The 20,533-nt window shown below is 39.2% G+C and overlaps 1 protein-coding gene across 1 annotated transcript in view; it reads left to right on the forward strand.

Moving 5' to 3' along the window:
• The window catches only part of LOC126174324 (guanine nucleotide exchange factor DBS-like), a 377,138-nt gene that overhangs the window by 256,099 nt on the left and 100,506 nt on the right, over positions 1-20,533 (forward strand). Inside the window, exons 10-12 of the mRNA XM_049921026.1 lie at positions 1,929-2,042; positions 2,263-2,457; positions 19,060-19,269. Coding sequence (XP_049776983.1) covers positions 1,929-2,042; positions 2,263-2,457; positions 19,060-19,269 — 519 coding nt within the window. The remainder of the gene's footprint in view (positions 1-1,928; positions 2,043-2,262; positions 2,458-19,059; positions 19,270-20,533) is intronic.

Genomic DNA, 20,533 nt, shown 5'->3' on the forward strand with positions numbered 1-20,533 from the left:
ATGCAGCCTTCAGTCCTGTTGCATTCTCCTTGTGGTATCTCCGAGCCATAATTTATAAGGAGTTTTGATCACCTGATGTTGTTGACTGCAATTGATCACTATGAGGCAGAGCTTAAATGTTTTGTTTCCTGTGACAGATTGAATTTTTGAATGATATTACTATGGTGTACACCAATCTGGCAAGTAATTTTGTGTTCTGATAACCCTTCTTCCCATGAAATGCCAATGCAGGCATGATGTAAGCTTGAAATGACCCTTTGAGGTATAATGAACTGATAGATAAGAGTACACAAGCCGCATTGTCCTGTTCATTGATGGAGATACAGTGCAATCCACTGAACTACAATCCCTAACACAAGTGGCAGATGTAGCAATTTCCTGTGGTCAAAATAATATTGTGAAAGAGGTTTCCAACTAGAAAAACACAGACTGTGCAAACCCTGCATCATATACACTAGGGGTATTTAGGAACACACCAAAAAAAAGATACTGACATTGGAGCAAATTCGTGCAGTCCCTTCCCCTGTGTGAAATGTAAGAAACAGGTGAAGAGGCTACAGTGTGTTTCTTATGTGTAGCCATGTGACTTGGTCTCACCATCGTTTGCCAATTTTGTCATAATACTTGATAACACCACTGAACATAGCTCTTCTGATATATATTGTTTCATAGCAAATTTCACCTTGATAGTGTGGTTTCTTATTTTTCATAAATCTGACACTTAGTGCCTTTGTGCAGTTAAGTATCCAATTGTTCCGGTAAAATATTAATGTTGTAAATGCTGCTGCAGTTATATTTTGCAGTCTGTTGTCAATACTTTGTTTGCAGTGTACAAATTGTAAGAACCTTTATGTTACCTTTTGTTTGAGGAAAATAAAAATAGTTAAAATATAAACAGAAGTTAAGGAAATGTATTAAAAAAAAAAAAGAGATAAGGCAATATGCTTGAATTTTTACTGGCTCTACTAATGGTTTTCAAGAAATCATATGAAGATATGTAGCTTCACTAATGTGAAATAATCCAGCCTCTGTTGTATTTACTTGTTTCCTTCTCTATATAAATACGTATTGCTGGTTAAAATTATAATAATATGCTTATCAAACCAAGGTAGCTTGTGCTTTTGTTCTTTCTCTTTTTCTGTTATGTTAATAACATGATTTTCTTATTTCTGCCCATTATAGTTTTCTTAAGACTGAAGATGAAAAATGCTTATTAATATTTTATATTGTAGCTTGTAATCTGTTTATTTGCCTTAATCAAAATGTTGCTTACTTTCCATAGTACAAGTAAAGTGGATGTCATGTATAATATGTGAGTAGTAATGTAACATTAATCATTAGAGAAATTTATATAAAATTTAAGAAAGGAAATTGTAGCATTATTCATGTGACAGACAAATTGCTGGGACGAACATCAAAAACAGTGTTTTGCTGAGATAAATTGAGCTGCTATTAAATGGTGAATTTTTGTTCAGGTTTGCTGGTTTCAGCTCCAGATTTCAGAACTGTTGTGTATTCAATAAATCATTAAAAAAAAGGTGACGACAGATTGCATACTGAAATAAGTTCCCCCATTCCATCTGATCCTCCCTTAAACTCCCCCCTCTCCATCCTTCCTTCTGTCCATGTGACGATCTGTCCCTCCCTATCCCTCTCCCTTCCACCTCTCTGTGTCTCCCCCCCCCCCATCCCCCCCCAATCTCTCTCTCTCTCTCTCTCTCTCTCTCTCTCTCTCTCTCTCTCTCTCTGATGACTGCACACTCATTAGAATAAATGAAAAAAAAGTTATTATTGTGTCCTTCAACCAATGAGTCAGTGAAGGTACAGTTTCTCTTCCCTTCATTTACAGTTTCATTTAATTCATTGCCATTTATCTTTGATATACTTCAGTGCTTATTCTTTTCATTTGCAATGCTTGATATTTTCAGGGTAATTTTGATAGCCATCTAAAAACAATATGTGAAATGACTGAGATTGGTGAAACTGTAGCTAGAGTTGAAATACTGTTAAATGAAGCTAGAGGTTTCCAAAAAATGTGTTTGGTAAGTACAACTATTTCACCTTTATTTATAATCATAGTAAAAATTAGAATACATTGCAATTTTCCCCCCTCAAAAAATCTTCCCTTCCCCTCTTTTATTGCACTGCTTATCAGGAAGCTCCATAGCATGTGCAAGCTCACCACTAAGTTTTATTTATTAACTAATCTTACACTTTAAGCAGGTATAGTAAATATTCATTAGAAAAACCTTAATATTACAGATGGATATAGAACGAGCAGAAGAACTAATTACAACAGGACAGCAGCTTCTGTCCAGTCGTCATTATTGTCCATTGGATTGTGTTCAGCCGAAATGTGATGAACTTCAGCGTATGTGTGATATTCTTTCGGAAAGAATTAACTGCCGATTGGAAACTCTAGTAAAAAATAAAGAATTGCAGGATCGAATAGAGAAGGTAATGAACTGTTATCCTTGGAAATTGTTTGCTTCCTTTATACTTTCTTTTTTATCGTGTGTGTGTGTGTGTGTGTGTGTGTGTGTGTGTGTGTGTGTGTGTGTGTGTGAGGGAGACTATTCCCTGGAAATTGTCCTAAATGGTCAGTTATGTCATGTGTGCTCATAAGTTTCCTTTTTTTTTTTTTTTTTTTTTTTAAAAAAAAGTTCAAATGAATTTCAAGTAATTTGAAAGCCTGCTAAATGCTCCATGTGAGTAATGGGGTGCCTGTGATGTCACTAGCTAGTACACTGCCCCTACTATTGTAAAGCTCATTCACAATAATATCTTTTTTTGGAAAATGGGTAACAAATGGTGCATAGTCCACATTGTACTAATAAATCTCTAAGAACCCCTTAAATATATAGTTTTTGAGTATTCCAAAGAATGAGATGTGTAAAAAGTGGTTGCACTGGCCAAATGCCTCGTTAATGAGGCACAAATTCCCTAACTTAAGGTAACATTAATTTACATCCGAGATATGCTTTCCCACTATTGCATGGAAAGACACAATGTCATTCAACGCAATTAAACTCTTAGTGAAATTTTGAGAACTGACTGTCATTATACCCAGTATTACATGCAAGCTTCGGTAGCTCAATTGGTAGAGTGGTGGACTGTAATAGTTTATAAGCGGTTATCTATTTCTCACTGGCTCAAATCTACCCTCAAGGAAAATTTTAACGAATTTTTAGATGAGTTGACAGTCTTCTTGTAGGAAAACAAAACCACATTTACAATATTTCACAACACTGATTGGAAACGTAGTATTATTGAGTTTTCCCTGCCGTTGGCATGTGGTTACATTTACATTTGCAGTTGCAGTTCACAAGGGTCACCTTCAAGATGATTTCTAGTTAATGTGACCACACACGTTTACTTTATTGGAAACAATACTTTTTTTATCTCTGTACTGTCCAACTAGGATCCTTACTGTTAAAAGTTTCATTATCTTATGTAAAGATGACGCAAGTCTGCTTCAGATACTGACGTTAGTTTCCACTCACAAATGTCCCACGTGTTTTATATCTTTCCATATACAAAATCTCACTCTGCACCTCATTGTACTATGGCCTGTGGTGATACGTTCACCACTAGCAGTGCTCAAATTAAATGCATTATATGTGCTCAAATTAAATGCATTGATCCAAAGTTATCTATATCTCTGACCAAAATTAATGAGAGACTATAATAAATTCCACCATTGAACCAACTGCCACAATGAGTTCTTGCTAATGCTATTATCATGTTTCATGTAACATTTTTAAAATTTTATGACCTTGCCAGGATTCGAACTAATAAAAATTTATGATGTTGTGTAGATTCGAACCTGCAACCTTCTGATCCATAGTCAGACAGATTACTCATTGTGCCACAGAATCAACTCACACTGCACTACCTCTGCTCAGTATGTTGTATACGAGGAAGTCAATATAAGATGTGCCAAGAATTTTATTGTGCTTTGGGTCATAGTTCATGACTGCAGTGACAGTAAATGATGGCATGTTTTACAGGCCAAGCTCATCTTAGTTTCTGAAAGTGTATTTCACATGAATCTGACTGTCGATAATCTACATATAAGATATGGATTCATTTTGAGTGAGTTTAATGATGGTGTGGGGAGATGGGAAGATAATGCCCACCTTTGTGCACATTGCTGATCTAGTGGAAGTAAACACATGAACTTCCAGAAGGTTTCCTCTATCAATATTCGCAAAATTCTTGTCCATTGTTACTTAAAAGTTGAAAATGAATTTTCCATAATTAAATAGCTAAATTGTCTGCAGAAGAAACACAAAGAAACATAGTGACTTTGGCGAACACCTGTAAAACACATATAGCTTTTTGTCTTACTCCTAGTCTGTGACATCACCAGAGCTTCAGGCAGTAACTTAGCATTTTTGATCACATGACCAATTACTGAAACTTAATCATTTCTGAACTTTGATTACATAAAATTAACATATATTTTGTGACAATATTGACCAAACAGGCTATTTGAATGTTATAATCAGTCAGAATAACAGCAATCCAAACCATATTTTTAACATAGGAAAATCGTCTGTTATGGATATTTCTGGTTGTAGGGAGTGCCCATGTTTCAATTTTGTAGGCTGTTCATTGAGAACTAAACCACACACACAAAGCAGCAAATATTGACAAGTGTTGCTTTATAATCATCTTGTCACTAATGTTCTACCTGAGAAGCACACAGAAATTGAAGTTGTTTCATGTATGTCACGAATATGTTGTCAAGCATCGCCCATAATGAATACATCTACTTCTGTACCCTACAAACCACTGTGAAGTATGTCAGAGAGAGTACTTCTTATTATACTGTGTTTTAGGATTTTAAAGTAAAATTGTTACCAGTTTAACAATTACAAATTTATTTCATTTTATCGGTTTCAACATAGCAATCTGCCATTTTCAGAAGTCAACAAAATGTGGGATGTTATATGGGGTGTACATGAAGTCCGGGAACACTTTCAATTATTTATTGCACAAGAACCAAACATTTTACAGATATCATACATATGTGTCATACTGAAGAGAAGCACTGAAAGTTTCTTCTTTCATGTATACTGCCGCAGTGTAGATTGCTAATTTGCCGAGAATCGACACTAGTCACAAATATAGTGTGTTCAGGTGTGGAGTGAGCTTTCTTTGTTTTGGAGTTTGACAAAAACAAGTGTGCTACAGCTGTTCAACGAATGTTTAGAACCAAGAATGGTAAGAAGGAGAAAGAAAACAGACATTCTACGGATTGGAGCGTGGAATGTCAAATCCCTTAATCGAGCAGGTAGGTTAGAAAATTTAAAAAAGGAAATGGATTGGTTAAAGTTAGATATAGTGGGAATTAGTGAAGTCCGGTGGCAGGAGGAACAAGACTTTTGGTCAGGTGGATACAGGGTTATAAATACAAAATCAAACAGGGGTAATGCAGGAGTAGGTTTAATAATGAATAAAAAAAATAGGAGTGCAGGTAAGCTACTACAAACAGCATAGTGAATGCATTATTGTGACCAAGATAGACACGAAACCCATGCCTGATACAGTAGTACAAGTTTATATGCCAACTAGCTCTGCAGATGATGATGAAATTTAGGAAATGTATGATGAGATAAAAGAAATTATTCAGGTAGTGAAAGGAGATGAAAATTTAATAGTCATGGGTGACTGGCATTCAATAGTAGGAAAAGGGAGAGACTGAAACGTAGTAGGTGAATATGGATTGGAGCTAAGAAATGAAAGAGGAAGCCACCTGGTAGAATCATAGCTAACACTTGGTTCAAGAATCATGAAAGAAGGTTGTATACCTGGAAGAAGCCTGGAGATACTAGAAGGTATCAGATAGATTATATAATGGTAAGACAGAGATTTAGGAACCAGATTTTAAATTGTAAGACATTTCCAGGGGCAGATGTGGACTCTGACCACAATCTATTGGTTATGAACTGTAGATTAAAACTGAAAAAACTGCAAAAAGGTGGGAATTTAAAAAGATGGGACCTGGATAAACTGACTAAACCAGAGGTTGTACAGAGTTTCAGGGAGAGCATAAGGGAACGATTGACAGGAATGGGGGAAAGAAATACAGTAGAAGAAGAATGGGTAGCTTGGAGGGATGAAGTAGTGAAGGCAGCAGAGGATAAAGTAGGTAAAAAGATGAGGGCTAGTAGAAATCCTTGGGTAAAAAGAAAAAATATAGAAATTAATTGATGAAAGGAGAAAATATAAAAATTCAGTAAGTGAATCAGGTAAAAAGGATTACAAATGTCTCAAAAATGAAATTGACATGAAGTGCAGAATGGCTAAGCAGGAATTGCTAGAGGACAAATGTAAAGATGTAGAGGATTATCTCACTAGGGGTAAGATAGATACTGCCTACAGGAAAATTAAAGCAACCTTTGGAGAAAAGAGAACCACTTGTATGAATATCAATAGCTCAGACGGAAACCCAGTTCTAAGCAAAGAAGGGAAAGCAGAAAGGTGGAAGGAGTATATAGAGGGTCTATACAAGGGCGATGTACTTCAGGGCAATATTATGGAAATGGAAGAGGATGTAGATGAAGATGAAATGGGAGATATGATACTGCGTGAAGAGTTTGACAGAGCACTGAAAGATCTGAGTCGAAACAAGGCTCCAGGAGTAGACAACGTTCCATTAGAACTACTGACAGCCTTGGGAGAGCCGGCCCTGACAAAACTCTACCACCTGGTGAGCAAGATGTATGAGACAGGTGAAATACCCTCAGACTTCAAGAAGAATATAATAATTCTAATCCCAAAGAAAGCAGGTGTTGACAGATGTGAAAATTACCGAACTATCAGTTTAATAAGTCACAGCTGCAAAATACTAACACGAATTCTTTACAGACAAATGGAAAAAACTGGTAGAAGCCAACCTCGGGGATGATCAGTTTGGATTCCGTAGAAATATCGGAACACATGAGGCAATACTGACCTTACGACTTACCGTAGAAGAAAGATTAAAGAAAGGCAAACCCACATTCATAGCATTTGTAGACTTAGAGAAAGCTTTTGACAATGTTGACTGGAATTCTCTCTTTCAAATTCTAAAGTTGGCAGGGGTAAAATACAGGGAGCGGAAGGCTATTTACAGTTTGTACAGAAACCAGATGGCAGTTATAAGAGTCGAGGGGGCACGAAAGGGAAGCAAGACAGGGTTGTAGCCTCTCCCTGGTGTTATTCAACTGTATATCGAGCAAGCAGTAAAGGAAACAAAAGAAAAATTCGGAGTAGGTATTAAAATCCACGGAGAAGAAATAAAAGCTTTGAGGTTCGCCGATGACATTGTAATTCTGTCAGAGACAGCAAAGGACTTGGAAGAGCAGTTGAACGGAATGGACAGTGTCTTGAAAGGAGGATATAAGATGAACATCAACAAAAGTAAAACGAGGATAATGGAATGTAGTCGAGTTAACTCGGGTGATGCTGAGGGAATTAGATTCGGAAATGAGACATTTAAAGTAGTAAAGGAGTTTTGCTATTTGCGGAGCAAAATAACTGATGATGGTCGAAGTAGAGAGGATATAAAATGTAGAGTGGCAATGGCAAGGAAAGAGTTTCTGAAGAAGAGAAATTTGTTAACATTAAGTATTGATTTAAGTGTCAGGAAGTCATTTCTGAATGTATTTGTATGGAGTGTAGCCATGTATGGAAGTGAAACATGGACGATAAATAGTTTGGACAAGAAGAGAATAGAAGCTTTAGAAATGTGGTGCTACAGAAAAATGCTGAAGATTAGATGGGTAGATCACATAACTAATGAGGAGGTATTGAATAGAATTGGGGAGAAGAGGATTTTGTGGCACAACTTGATTAGAAGAAGGGATCGGTTGGTAGGACATGTTCTGAGGCAACAAGGGATCAGTTTAGTATTGGAGGGCAATGTGGAGGGTAAAAATCATAGAGGGAGACCAAGAGATGAATACACTAAACAGATTCAGAAGGATGTAGGTTGCAGTAGTTAATCAGAGATGAAGAAACTTGTACAGGATAGAGTAGCATGGAGAACTGCATCAAACCAGTCTCTGGACTGAAGACCACAACAACAACAACATGGTAAGAAGCCACCAACAAGGAAGGCCATTTACTACTGGCACAAAAAATTCGTTACTACGGGTTGCTTGCACCCAGCAAAGAGAAGCGGATATCCCAGTGTGAGTGAAGTAAACGTGGAACACCTACAAGAGACATTCATAAGGAGTCCAAAGAAATCAGTGTGTCATGCATCCCATGACCTCGAAATGACTCCAGTGACAGTGTGGAAAGTCCTGCGACAGAAGCTGTCTGTGAAATAATTCAAATTGGAGCTAGTGCAGAAACTCAGTGATGATGACAATGACAAGCCTTTTGAGTTTTGTTCTTAGTTGCAGCAGTTGAATGAGGATTGGAATGCCATTGTTGATCACCTAATTTTTAGCATCGAAGCCACTTTTCACATTTTCATCATGTAGTTCATGGGTACCTGAACACTGAGCTGCCGCAGTAATGGATTGGCTGTGCCACAGAAGTGGACAGTTGTTTCATGAAATGGCCTTCCCGATCACCAGATCTCACTCCTTGTGACTTTTTTCTGTGGGGACCCATTAAAGATCTGGTGTATGTACTGCCTCTACCACGTGATGTAGCAGAGCTCCGGGAGAGAATACGGGAAGCGACTGTCACAGTCGACGATGCCGTGTTGGGATGGGTAGGGCAAGAATTTGATTACCGTATTGATGTATGCCGGGTCACTCATGATTTGCATATCAAATGCATGTTTAAAAAAAAAAAAAAAAAAAAAAAAAAAAAACAACTTTCATAGTTTCTCTTCAAAATGCAATATGTATGACATCTGTACAGTGTTTAGTTCTTGTGCAATAGATAATTTAAAGTGTTCCCGGACTTTTTTAACACCCTGTATATTGTTAGAAGTTCACCCACACATGTATGTAAAGTATAAGAAGGATATTACAGAAACATACTTAATATTCGTTTAGCAGCTGTCAGTATCTTCTTCTCAGAAGCGTAATGCCATTACATGTCCAAAAATGTACATACCGTATGTGATTGTTGTATGCACACATTGATAATTTACAGTAAATGAATTGTATTTATATACACAGTCAAATTGTGCTGGCAGTAAGGAACATATATAAAAGCATATTAAAAATACAACTAAACAATGTAGGAAAATATAGTTTGCTACTTACTGTAAAGAAGAGATGTCGAGCTGCAGACAGGCATGATTAAAAGACACTCACATATAGCTTTCGACCACAGCCTTAGTCAGTAAATAGGGACACACGCGCGCGCACACACACACACACACACACACACACACACACACACACACACACACACACACACACACACACGGACACGGACACACACACGCATGCACACACGCACGCGCGCGCGCTCTTGCGCATGCGCGACCACCAACTCCAGCATCTCAGCCTGAAATGCAATATCACGTGGGATGCAAGCAGCAGTCTGGAAAGGGTGGGGAAGGGGAAGGGATAGTAGTCTGTGGGTAGGGAAAGAGATCAATGCTGTCTGGTGGACTAGACTGCCAACAGGTGCAGCATCAGGAGGTTGTAGGGCAGAGAGGTGGGGAAGAAAGGAGCAAAAATGGAAAGGAGTGGGGAAAGACAGGTGGATGTGTTGACAGAGGGCTGCAAATAAACTGGGTTGGGAGCTGAGAATGGGGAGGAAATTATAGGTCAGAGGGGGTGGAAACTATTGGGTGGAGAGTGTGGGGAAACTATGATTCCATAGGTTGAGGGTGGGATAATGATGGGAGAGGAGAATATGTTGTAAGGATAACTCCCATCTGTGCAGTTCAAAAAAGCTGGTGGTGAAGGGAAAGTTCCAGATGGCTTGGGTAGTGAAGCAGCCATTGAAATCAAGTGTGTTCTGTTCAGTTGCAAGCTGTGCCACAGGGTGATTTACTTTGCTCTTGATCACAGTTTGGCAGTGACCGTTCATGTTGGTGGACAGCTGGTTTGTAGTCATACCAATATAAATAGCTGTGCAATGATTGAAGCAGAGCTGGTAAGTGACATAGCTGCTTTCACATGTGGCCTGCCCCTGATGAGGTCATCTTTACTGACAAGGGCTGTGGCTGATAGCTATATGTGAGTGTCTTTTAATCGTGCATGTCTGCAACTTGATGTGTTTGCTTTGCGGTAAGTAGCAATCGTGTCTTTTCCTACATTGTTGATATTCCTACCTGGAGTCTCCATTGTTTGATTAAAAGTATAACTATGGTATACAAGGGAAATTATACATCATAGATATAAAAAAAAAACATGGTACTTAATTCCATATAAGCTGTTGCTGATAGTAATTAGGTTCCCTTCCCATTCAATTTGTGTATGAAGAGTGGGCAGAGTGAGTGCTTAAAAGTTGGCTTTTGTTGGATAGTTGGTGTTTATCTTTATATGCCGGTTAATGTTTTTCAGCTTCTCTGTGAATACATTCTTGGGTCAAAGCTCCCTGTGACCATTTATGCTGCCCATTTTTGTATATATTCATTCTCCCCTCTTAGTCCTGTTTGGTGTGTGTGTCCCATGCACTTGAGCAATAAGAGAGTTTTGTAAGCAGTCTCCTTTGCAGACTGTTTGTATTTTCCAGGTATCATTCTGGTGAACTGAAATCTGACATCTGTTTTGCATGCAGCCGAGTCTGACCATTCTGTTTAATATCCCTAAAATTACTACTCCCAGGTGTTTGTAGTTCACTGATTCCAGCTGTGACTTACTGATATCATAGTCTTAGGATACAGTGTTTTTGTGTTTTGTGAACTGTAAGAGTTTTCATTTCTGCACATTTAAAGCCGATTACAAATCTTTGCTCCACTTTGAAATCTTATCAAGATCTACCCGATTTTTGCACCTTTGTTCTAGACAATATTTCATGATAGGTAACTGCATCATCTACAAAAAGTCAGAGGTTCTATATCTAAATTACCCAGCACTGGTGCAAGAATTAAACTGGGGTAGTGCTATTAGATTGTCGTTTGAAAAAGACCATTGGAAAATGGAGAAGAATGCTTCTACTTTTGATTCAGTTGCAGCTCCTGTGTCATCCATGTGGGTCTGGACACTAAATTCAGTGCCATGTACCACCTGTACACGTGACTAGAATTTCTTTGGTTTTGTGAGAGATCTTTTGATGAGACTGTGATACATTAGTCATTGAAGAGTTCAGGGATTATCCTTTTCATGGCCAAATGTGTTTCCTTTAGCATGTCTTCATCAATAACCCTATGCTTTGTTTTATGCCTTGTTTGCAGTAGACACTGTTTCCTTAACAGAGACTAGTCACTGTGGATGGCCCCTTTCATCCTGTACTGTTTTACTAGGTACACTTTCTGAATGCTTGGTTAATTATACTTGTTAACTTGACTACAGTTCCTCTACATGTTTCTGCCAGAGCTAAATGTTTCAAGTTCCTATTGAAATATGACACTACTATATCTTAATGTAGTTTACTAAATATGTAAATCTTTCAATTTGTTTTCATTATTATGAAAAGGAAAGTTTCCACTCACTATATAGCAGAGATGCTGCATCACAGATAGGCACAACAAAAAGACTGTCACAATATAAGCTTTTGGCCTTAGGCCTTTGTCGAAAATAGACATGCCCTACATGCGCACGAGAACGCGCGCGCGCTCACTCGCACGAGAGAGCGCGCGCGCACACACGTCTGCAGCCTTTGGCGGCTGAAGCCACACTGTGAGCAACAGCAGCATGCATGACAGGAGAGGCAACTGGGTGGGTGTAAGGAGGAGGCTGGGGCGGGGAGGGAGAGGGATAGCAGGTTAGGGGTAGGGCACAGTGAAGTGCTGTTGCAGAGCACGCAAGGACGAGGTGGAGAGAGAGTAGGGCAGCTAGTTGCAGTTGGGAGGTTGGACAGGAGCAGGGGAAAGGTGGGTTTGGGGGGGGGGGGGACAGGAAAGGTGAGAAGTAAAAAGACTGGGTGCATTGGTGGAATGAGGGCTGTGTAGTGCTGGAATGGGGACAGGGAAGTGGCTGGATGGGTGCAAAAGATGAGTAATGAAGGTTGTGGCCAGAAGGGTTATGGAAACATCGGATATATTGCAGGGAGAGTTCTCACCTGCACAGTTGAGAATAACTGATGTTGGTGGGAAAGATACCTATGGCACAGGCTGTGAAGCAGTCGTTGAAATGAAGTATGTCGTGTTGAACAGCGTGCTCAGCAACAGGATGGTCCAGTTGTTTCTTCGCCACAGTTTGTTTGTGGCAATTCATGTGGATAGCTAGCTTGTTGGTTGTCATTCGCACATAGAATGCAGCACAGTGGTTCCAGCTTAACTTGTAGATCACATGACTGGTTTGACAGGTAGCCCTGCCTTTGATGGGATAGGCAGTGTTTGTGACTGGACTGGAGTAGGTGGTGGTGGGAGGCTGTATGGGACAGGTCTTGCTCCTAGGTCTATTATAGGGATGTGAGTCATGAGGTAAGGGGTTGGAAGCAAGGGTGTGTAGGGATGGACGAGTATATTGGGTAGGTTTGGTGGATGGCGGAATACCATTGTGGGAGGGGTGGGAAGGATAGTGGGCAGGACAGTTCTGATTTCAGGGCACAATGGAGAATGTAATTGAGTTTGCTCTAGTCCTGCATTGTTCTGAGCTAAGAGGGGAATGCTCTTCTGTGGCCGGACAGTGAGACTTGGGAAAAGGTGGGAGACTGGAATGATAAGGCACAGGACGTTTATTTTTGTACAATGTTAGGAGGATAATTACTGTCTGTGAATTCTTCAGAGAGACCCTTGGTATATTTCAAGAGGGACCACTCGTTACTGAAGATGTGATGACAACGGATGGCTAGGCTGTATGGAAGGAACTTCTTGGTATGGAACGGGTGACAGCTGTCGAAGTGGTAATATTGCATGTGGTTAGTAGGTTTGATATGGACAGAGGTAATGATGTAGCCATCTTTGAGGTGGAGGTCAACATTTAGGAATGTAGTTTGTAGGGTTGAGTAAGACCAACTGAAGCAAATGGGGGATAAGCTGTTGAGCTTCTGGAGGAATGCAGATAGGATATCCTCCCCTTCGATTCAGATCACAAAGGTGTCATTAGTGAACCTGAACCAGGTGTGGGGTTTAGTATTCTGGGTGTTCAGGAAGGATTCCTCTAGATGACCTATGAATAGGTTGGCATAGGATAGTGCCATGCAGGTACCCATAGCAGTACCCCAGATTTGTTTGTAGGTAATGCCTTCAAAGGAGAAATAATTATGGGTGAGGATATAGTTTGCCATGGCGACTTGGGAGGATATTGTTGGTTTGTAATCCATTGGGTGTTAGTGTAAAGGGAGGTGGTATTAATAGTGACAAGCAGGGCACCATGTGTTAAAGGAACACGAACTGTGGAGAGTCGGAGAAAATGGTTGGTTTATATAGGAGGGTAAGTTCTGGAAATAGGCTGAAGTTGTTGATCTATGAGAGCACAGATTCTCTTAGTGGAGGCACAGCAATTGGCCAAAATAGGGCATCCTGGGTGGTTGGGTTTATGGACTTTAGGAAGCATGTAGAAGATAGTAGTCTAGGGAGTGGTAGAGGTGAGGGCAGACATGGACTTCGGGGAGAGGTTTTGGGATGGGCCTAAAGATTTGAGGAGAGACAGGTCCTGCTGGATTTCTGGAATGGGATCACAGTGGCAAGGTTTGTAGGTGGATGTATCTGACAGCTGGTGGAGTCCTTCTGCCAGGTAATCCTTGCATTTCAAAATAACAGTGCTGGAGCCTTTGTCTGCAGGTAGCGTTATAAGATCAGGATCAGTTTTTAGGTGGTCAACTGCAGTTCTTTCTGCAGATGTAAGGTTAGTTTGCATTTGGGGAATGATGAAGAAGCAAGTTTTGAGGTTAAGAAATTGTGGAAAGTTAAGAGGGGGTGATTTGGGGGTAGTGGGGGTGGATCATGGTTGGATGGAGGAGTGGACTCAGTCAGATAGGGTTCAACATTGGTCTTTGGTTGGGTTGGTGGTGAAAAAGTGTTCCCTAATGTAGGGACTGGGAGGAGGAGAGAAGGTCTTTAACAAGTCCTACATGATTGAATTTGTGAGTGGGGCAAAAGGTGAGACCTTTGGAAAGGACTGATATTTCTGTGGGGCTAAGGCTTCTGGAGGAAAGGTTCATGACTGTGTTTCTGGTCTGTTTAGGTTCTGGATTCTGTGTGGTGGTGGGAGGGAGTTTTGGAGGGTGGAGTAAATGTTTTAATTCCTATTTTTTTCTTTGTGAATGCTTCTACTGCTTTGTGATCGTTGATACCAGTTTTAATGTGGACATCCTGAAATAAGCCAGTTCCATTTTTCTCCTGTTAGCTCTAATGTATCTCAATCATGAGTGAGTTTCCAAACAGTTTCAGAGAAGACATTTATTATTGTTTTACAAGATGTCTGTAACATTTGTCACTTACAAAACCGACAAAACTGTAATTATCCCAGTCAAGTTTCGTATGATTAAAACTTTATCTGATGACATTATGATTGGGAAAGTTATATTCTAGTGAATTTAGGTTTTCTGTAGAATGTTTGGTCTCATCTGGTGGCGAGTCTGGTGATTGATGAAGGAATTGAATTATAAATTTTGCCCATTATTCATACTGCATCTTCTCCAAACAACCTCGCCTTCAGCTTCAATTTCGATCTCAGTGGATTTGAATTTGTTGTCTGTGTTGATGAATAGTTCACCTCTATTTCCATTTAGCATACCCTCTTGATGTTCTGTTAGATTAGATTTGCTCCAAAAATTTCCTTGATATCAGTTTTGGGCTTTAGTCAGCTTTCTGTTTCTCCTGTGTGAGCTCCACAACTTTTTAGGGACACTTCAAACAATGATGATATGTGGGGAATGCTTGGGCAATTAACTGCTAGGATTTCAAGTCTCATTTACATGGGGGTTTTGTGTGTGTAGGGGGGGGGGGGGGGGGGGGATAGGCTTTGGATCCTACACTATTGCTTTGAGGGGCACACCCTATGATGAATTTCTTGGGTATCTTGAACTCCTAGCACATACAGCTGTTAAAAATATTAGTGACATCTGTGTGTTGTGTTTTTTTTTTAAATATTGGATGAACTGTTTTTACTTCACATGAAGAACAGTAGACCATTCAATAACGTTTACAAAGGAGTTGTAAATCCAGTAGCCTCTCTCTGTATAAATATCAGTTGTAAATTTTCTTTCCTCTTTACCTCTTTTTGGATTTTTTTCTGCTGAGGCTTATGGTTAGCGCTCTGTGTGTTGTATGTGCCTTGACTGCTTGTTCTGTGCCAACATCCTTATCTCTGGGGAGCACCTACACCCAGTGCCCTCAGTTATTTGTTGTATATATTCCAATCTTTGTCTACCTCGACAGTTTTTATTCTCTACTCCTCCTTCCAGTTCCATGATGTCTTTACATGTTTGCTACCGTCCTTTTCTTGTTTTTGTCAATGTTTCTCATATATTTTTTTTGCTTACCAATCCTGTGGAGATCTTCCTCATTTATTTTCTTATCAGTTCATCTAATATTCATCATCCTTCTACAACACCACATTGCAAATGCTTGGATTTTCTTCTTTTCTGGTTTCCCCAATATCTGTGATTCAGTTCCATTCAGCATTTTGTTCCTGGTGTACATTCTGTGAAATTTTTTCCTCAAATTAGGCTCTTGTTTAATAGTAATAGAGCTTTTTGGCCACAAATGTCCTCTGTGCCTGTGCTAGACTACTTTTTATGTCCTCCTTGCTCTATCTGTCATAGGTTATTTTGTTTCCAGTGTAGTGAAATTCCTTCACATCATCTACCTCATTGTCACCAATTTCGATATTAAGTTTATCTCTGGTCTCATTTCTGCTGCTCTGCATTATTTTTATTTTTCTTCAGTTTACTGTTAATCAATATCTGTGTTTAGTGACCAGTGCATACCACTGTGTATGGCTTGAGAGAGGATAACAATGATATCAGCAAATCTTATCATTGATATTCTTTCTCTCTGGATTTTAATGTCACTTGTGAATCTGTCTTTTATCTCTGTTATTGATCCTTCAATGTGCAGAATGAATTGTAGGAGAGAAAGACTGGAGCCCTGTCGTACACCCTTTCTAATCTGAGCAATTCATTCCTGGGGTCCCATTTTTTTCCCCTTCTTCATTCTTATACATATTGCATATTAATGAACTTTCCTTATACATTACTCAAACATTCTCAAGAATTTTGAACATAATGTTTTTTTGAATGCTTTTTCAAGGTCAACAAATGCTATGAAAGTGTGTCAAGTTTTCTTAAGTGTTGCTTTCATTATCAACCGCAATGTCAGAACTGCTTCTCTTGTGCCCTTATCTTTCCTAGACCCAAACTGATCAGCACCTAAGAGATCTTGAATGTTTGTTTTCTTTGTCTTTTTGCTACTCGTGCATGAAGTGTTAAGCTGATTGTACAATAATTCTCATACCAATCTGCTCTTGTTATTTTCATAAATATGTATATGATATATTTCCTAAAGTGTGATGGTATGTCTCCAGTATCATAGACTCTACATGCCAGCTTGAGTAGTTGTTTGGTTGCCACTCTGCCCCAGTGATTTCAGAAATTCCAAACGAATGTTACCCATGCCTTCAATCTTATTTGATTGCAAGTTTTCCACAGCTCTGCCAAACTGTGAATCTAAACTTGATCTACTGTGCCCTCCTTATCAACTTCCATTTCTTCTCCTATCACTTCATCAAACAGTTTCCACACATTGAAGTGGTCCTCAGTGTACTCTTTCCACCTATTCTGCTGTCCCTCTCTTGCATTTAACAGTGGAATTCCTATTACACTGTTAATGTTGACTTCTTTGCTTTTAATGTTATTGAATGTTATTTTGACTGTTCAGTATGCTGAATCAGTCCTTCAGATGGCAATTCCTTCGTTGATTTCCTCACATTTTTCCTTCAGCTGTTTTTTGCCTTTGCTACCTCACATTTCTTATTTTTTAATTCCTAAGTGACCTTTATTGCTGTGTTCCTATCTTTTTCCTGAGCGTTTTTTTACTTTCATCTTTTGTCGATCAGTTGCAGTATTTCTTCTGTTCCCCGAGGTTTCTTAGAAGTTACCTTCCTTGTACCTATATTTGTCTATCTAACAATCATGAGGCCCATTTTAGATATGTCCATTCCATTTCAGCTGAGCTGTCTGTTGTGGTATTCGTTATTGCAACATCTGTGGGCTCAGAGAACTTCAAATGCATCTTATTATTCCTCAGTATCCCACTTTTTTCCATGCTGATTCCTGGGGATGATTCTCTTAAACTTAAGTCTATTATTCATCATTACTAAATTATGGTCTGCGTCTATAGCTGCTCCTGGGTACAATCCAATGACTGATTCCAAACTCTCCATCTCACCATGATGTAATCCAGCTATTATCTTTCCATGTCTCAAGGGCTTTTCCATGTATACCACCTTGTCTTGTGATTTTTGAATAGTATATTCACTGTAACTAGCTGCAGTTTACTGCGGAACTTGATCGTCATTCCACTTTCTCATTTTGACTACAAGGACCGTATACCAGGCTCATATACTAGGCCCATATTTTCAAGTCTTCTATTGCTTTCCATATTATAACATTCTGATCACCCATGATGTTGGATTTTCATTTCCCTTTAAACACTGAGTGAAACCTTCAATATCCTCACATATTGTCTCTATCTCTTCATCTTATGCTTGTAACAAAGGTTTATATACCTAAATTATTGTTGTTCGTGTTGATTTGCTGTTAATGCTTAAGAGAATAACTCTCTCACTGAATTGTTCAAAGTAGCTCAATCTCTGACATACCTCCCTATCTAGATTGAGCCTTTGCATTTTCCTTTTCAGATTGTATAGCTTCTCTACTACACACACACTTTTGACATTGCACACTCCAACTCATAGAATTTTGCCCTTTTGTTGCTTATTTAATTTTTTTTTTTTTTTTTTTCCTCGTGGTCACCTCTCCCTTGGCAGTCCCCTACCAGAGATTCAAATGGGGGACTAATGTGGAATCTTTTGCCGTTGGAGAAATCGTCATGACACTATCTTCAGTTACAGGCCCCATTTCCTGTGAATACACATTACGTGTTTTAAATGTAGTGGTTTCTATTGCCTTCCGCATCCTCATGCCATTGATCATTGCTGATTCTTCCATCTTTTAGGAACTGTTTCCCCACACCAAGGACAAAAGGGCGCCCTGGACCTCTGTCTGCTCCCCACCCTCTTTGATGTGGCTGTTGGCAGAATGAGGGTGACTTCATAAGTCACCAGTCTTTGCCTGCCATGCCGATAATTTTTATTCAAAATTTAAGAAGTGGCTTAAATCAAACCTGGGACCCAGGACGTTTTGATTACTAGTCAAAGATGCTACCCTTAAACCGCTGCTGTAGCAGTGGTCAGATACTCTGTGTTTTCTATTCACTAGTGACGTCTGTCTTTGAATCATATCCACCTTTTACGTTGGCCCATAGTGTCCCTGTGTGTGTGTGTGTGTGTGTGTGTGTGTGTGTGCCAGTGCAGCCAGTTTTGTCTAAAAGAAAGATTGGGTGATTGATATGGCAGACTTTAAGTAAAACTTCATCTCGGCACTTATCCGATTGTGATTTTACAAAACTCATGTCAGAAGTGTACAGTAGTAAATGAAACTGGATCCTCTAAAATTTAGGCCTACTGTTGTATCACTACGCCGCCTTTCCTGGGTTACTGTAAATTTTAATAATAAATAATAACATTGTAATTCTTTCTCCATCTGCCCTCTGCGCCAGCTAAGAACACTTGGCCAATGCCTGAAGAATTATTTACTACACTCCTCTGACTGGCTTAATGGGGTTCTGTGCTGCAGCACTTGTTTTAAGACATATTGTCGCAGAAAAAAAGCAATTTTTGGTGTTGTGGGCAGTTACAGCAATAACATTTCCATAAAGTAAATCTAATTTATTGCTATAATTACATAAAACAAATCGTTAAGTTGAAAAATATTGATGACATTGTATATAAATTGAATTTAGTTATTTTTGTGTTCTAGGCTAATCGGTGGTGTGCAAAGGGAATAGACCTTCTGGCATCACAGCACATTGAAAAGTGGTCTTCATCTCCAGAAGTGGCTGAACAGTGCTTATCAGAAATTCAGCAGTATATTGCAAGTGCAGAAGAGTTCAAGCTTAGCAGTCCGAAAGAGTTTCGGACACTTTTTCAGGATTCAATAACACCAGAAACAAAGGCACTTGTCACACAGGTGTGTGGGATCCTTTTAAATTTTTGGACTTACTGTTGTTGAATTCTGAGAATAACGATAGTTGAATCGATCCTTTTTCTCTCTCTGTCTTTTTATTTTCTCATCTTTGTAAATTTTCCACATCAGCTACAGCTACATAAACAATTACGGACATATTCTGTAGTTTCAAAATTGTGTTTGTATTTTGTGTGTTTGATCCCCAGTAATGATCCTATAAGGACTGAAAGGACATAGAAGCATATGCAACTATGGTGCTTGAAACTGCTGACATGGCACTCAGGACGTAACATGTTGATGACCTTTCTCTGTCCCCACCCCCTGTGCTCTGTCTTGTCTTTCTTAGTATGTTCACTTGAATACAATTAACAGGATTCATCCTTAAAAATTTGTTTTGTTACACAGTCAAGGAACTTATCATCTGAGTATAATTTGACAGATTTGTTTTCCTTCTTTGAGCTCAAATCATTGCAGTTTGTTTCCTTTATTATCAAATTTTAATCTCTGTGGTGTAATAAATGTTCCTTTGTGAAACATAAGTAATAGAAGAAGTAAAGGAACAACTCAAAATATATTTGAGGCACTGAATGGTCACTAGGTGCACAAATGAGATCATAAATGTTGCTAAACTTCGTTGGATGTGTGTTCTACCAGAGTGTGTACATGTATTATGTTAGACCTGAAGAAAAACTTGTCTGAAAGCTTAGATATTTTTTCGTCTTGTTCATTTGCTTATCAACTACACAATGCCTTTGCTATATAGTGAGTAGTTACCTTTACTTCTCCCACAATTTTAGGTTATTGCATTCTGACCAATTGTAAACATGCATGACGGCTCTGTATGTCTTCCATAACCCCCAAATCTCATACTGTTAACTTTCCAGAATTTCTTAATGTCGAACATTGCCTCACCATCATTCCCCAAATCCCTCAACATGCAAACTAACCTTACATCTGCAGAAAAAACTGCAATCCATCACTTAAAACCTGATCCTGACCTTATAATCTTACCTGCTGACAAAGGCTCCACCACTATTGTTTTGAACCGCAAGGATTACCTGGCAGAAGTACTGAGCCAGCTGTCAGATTCATCCACAAACCAACCCTGCCAGTGACCCCATTCCAGAAAACCAGTTGGATCTCCAGTCTCTTGTCAAATCCTTAAACCCATCCCAGAACCTCTTTCTGGAGTCCATCTCTCTCCTCAGCCCTACCACTCCCCACATGCCTACCTTCTACAGGCTCCCTAAAGTCTATGAATCCAACC

Source organism: Schistocerca cancellata, chromosome 1 (genome assembly GCF_023864275.1).
Source record: "Schistocerca cancellata isolate TAMUIC-IGC-003103 chromosome 1, iqSchCanc2.1, whole genome shotgun sequence".
In the NCBI taxonomy this organism is placed as follows: domain Eukaryota; kingdom Metazoa; phylum Arthropoda; class Insecta; order Orthoptera; family Acrididae; genus Schistocerca; species Schistocerca cancellata.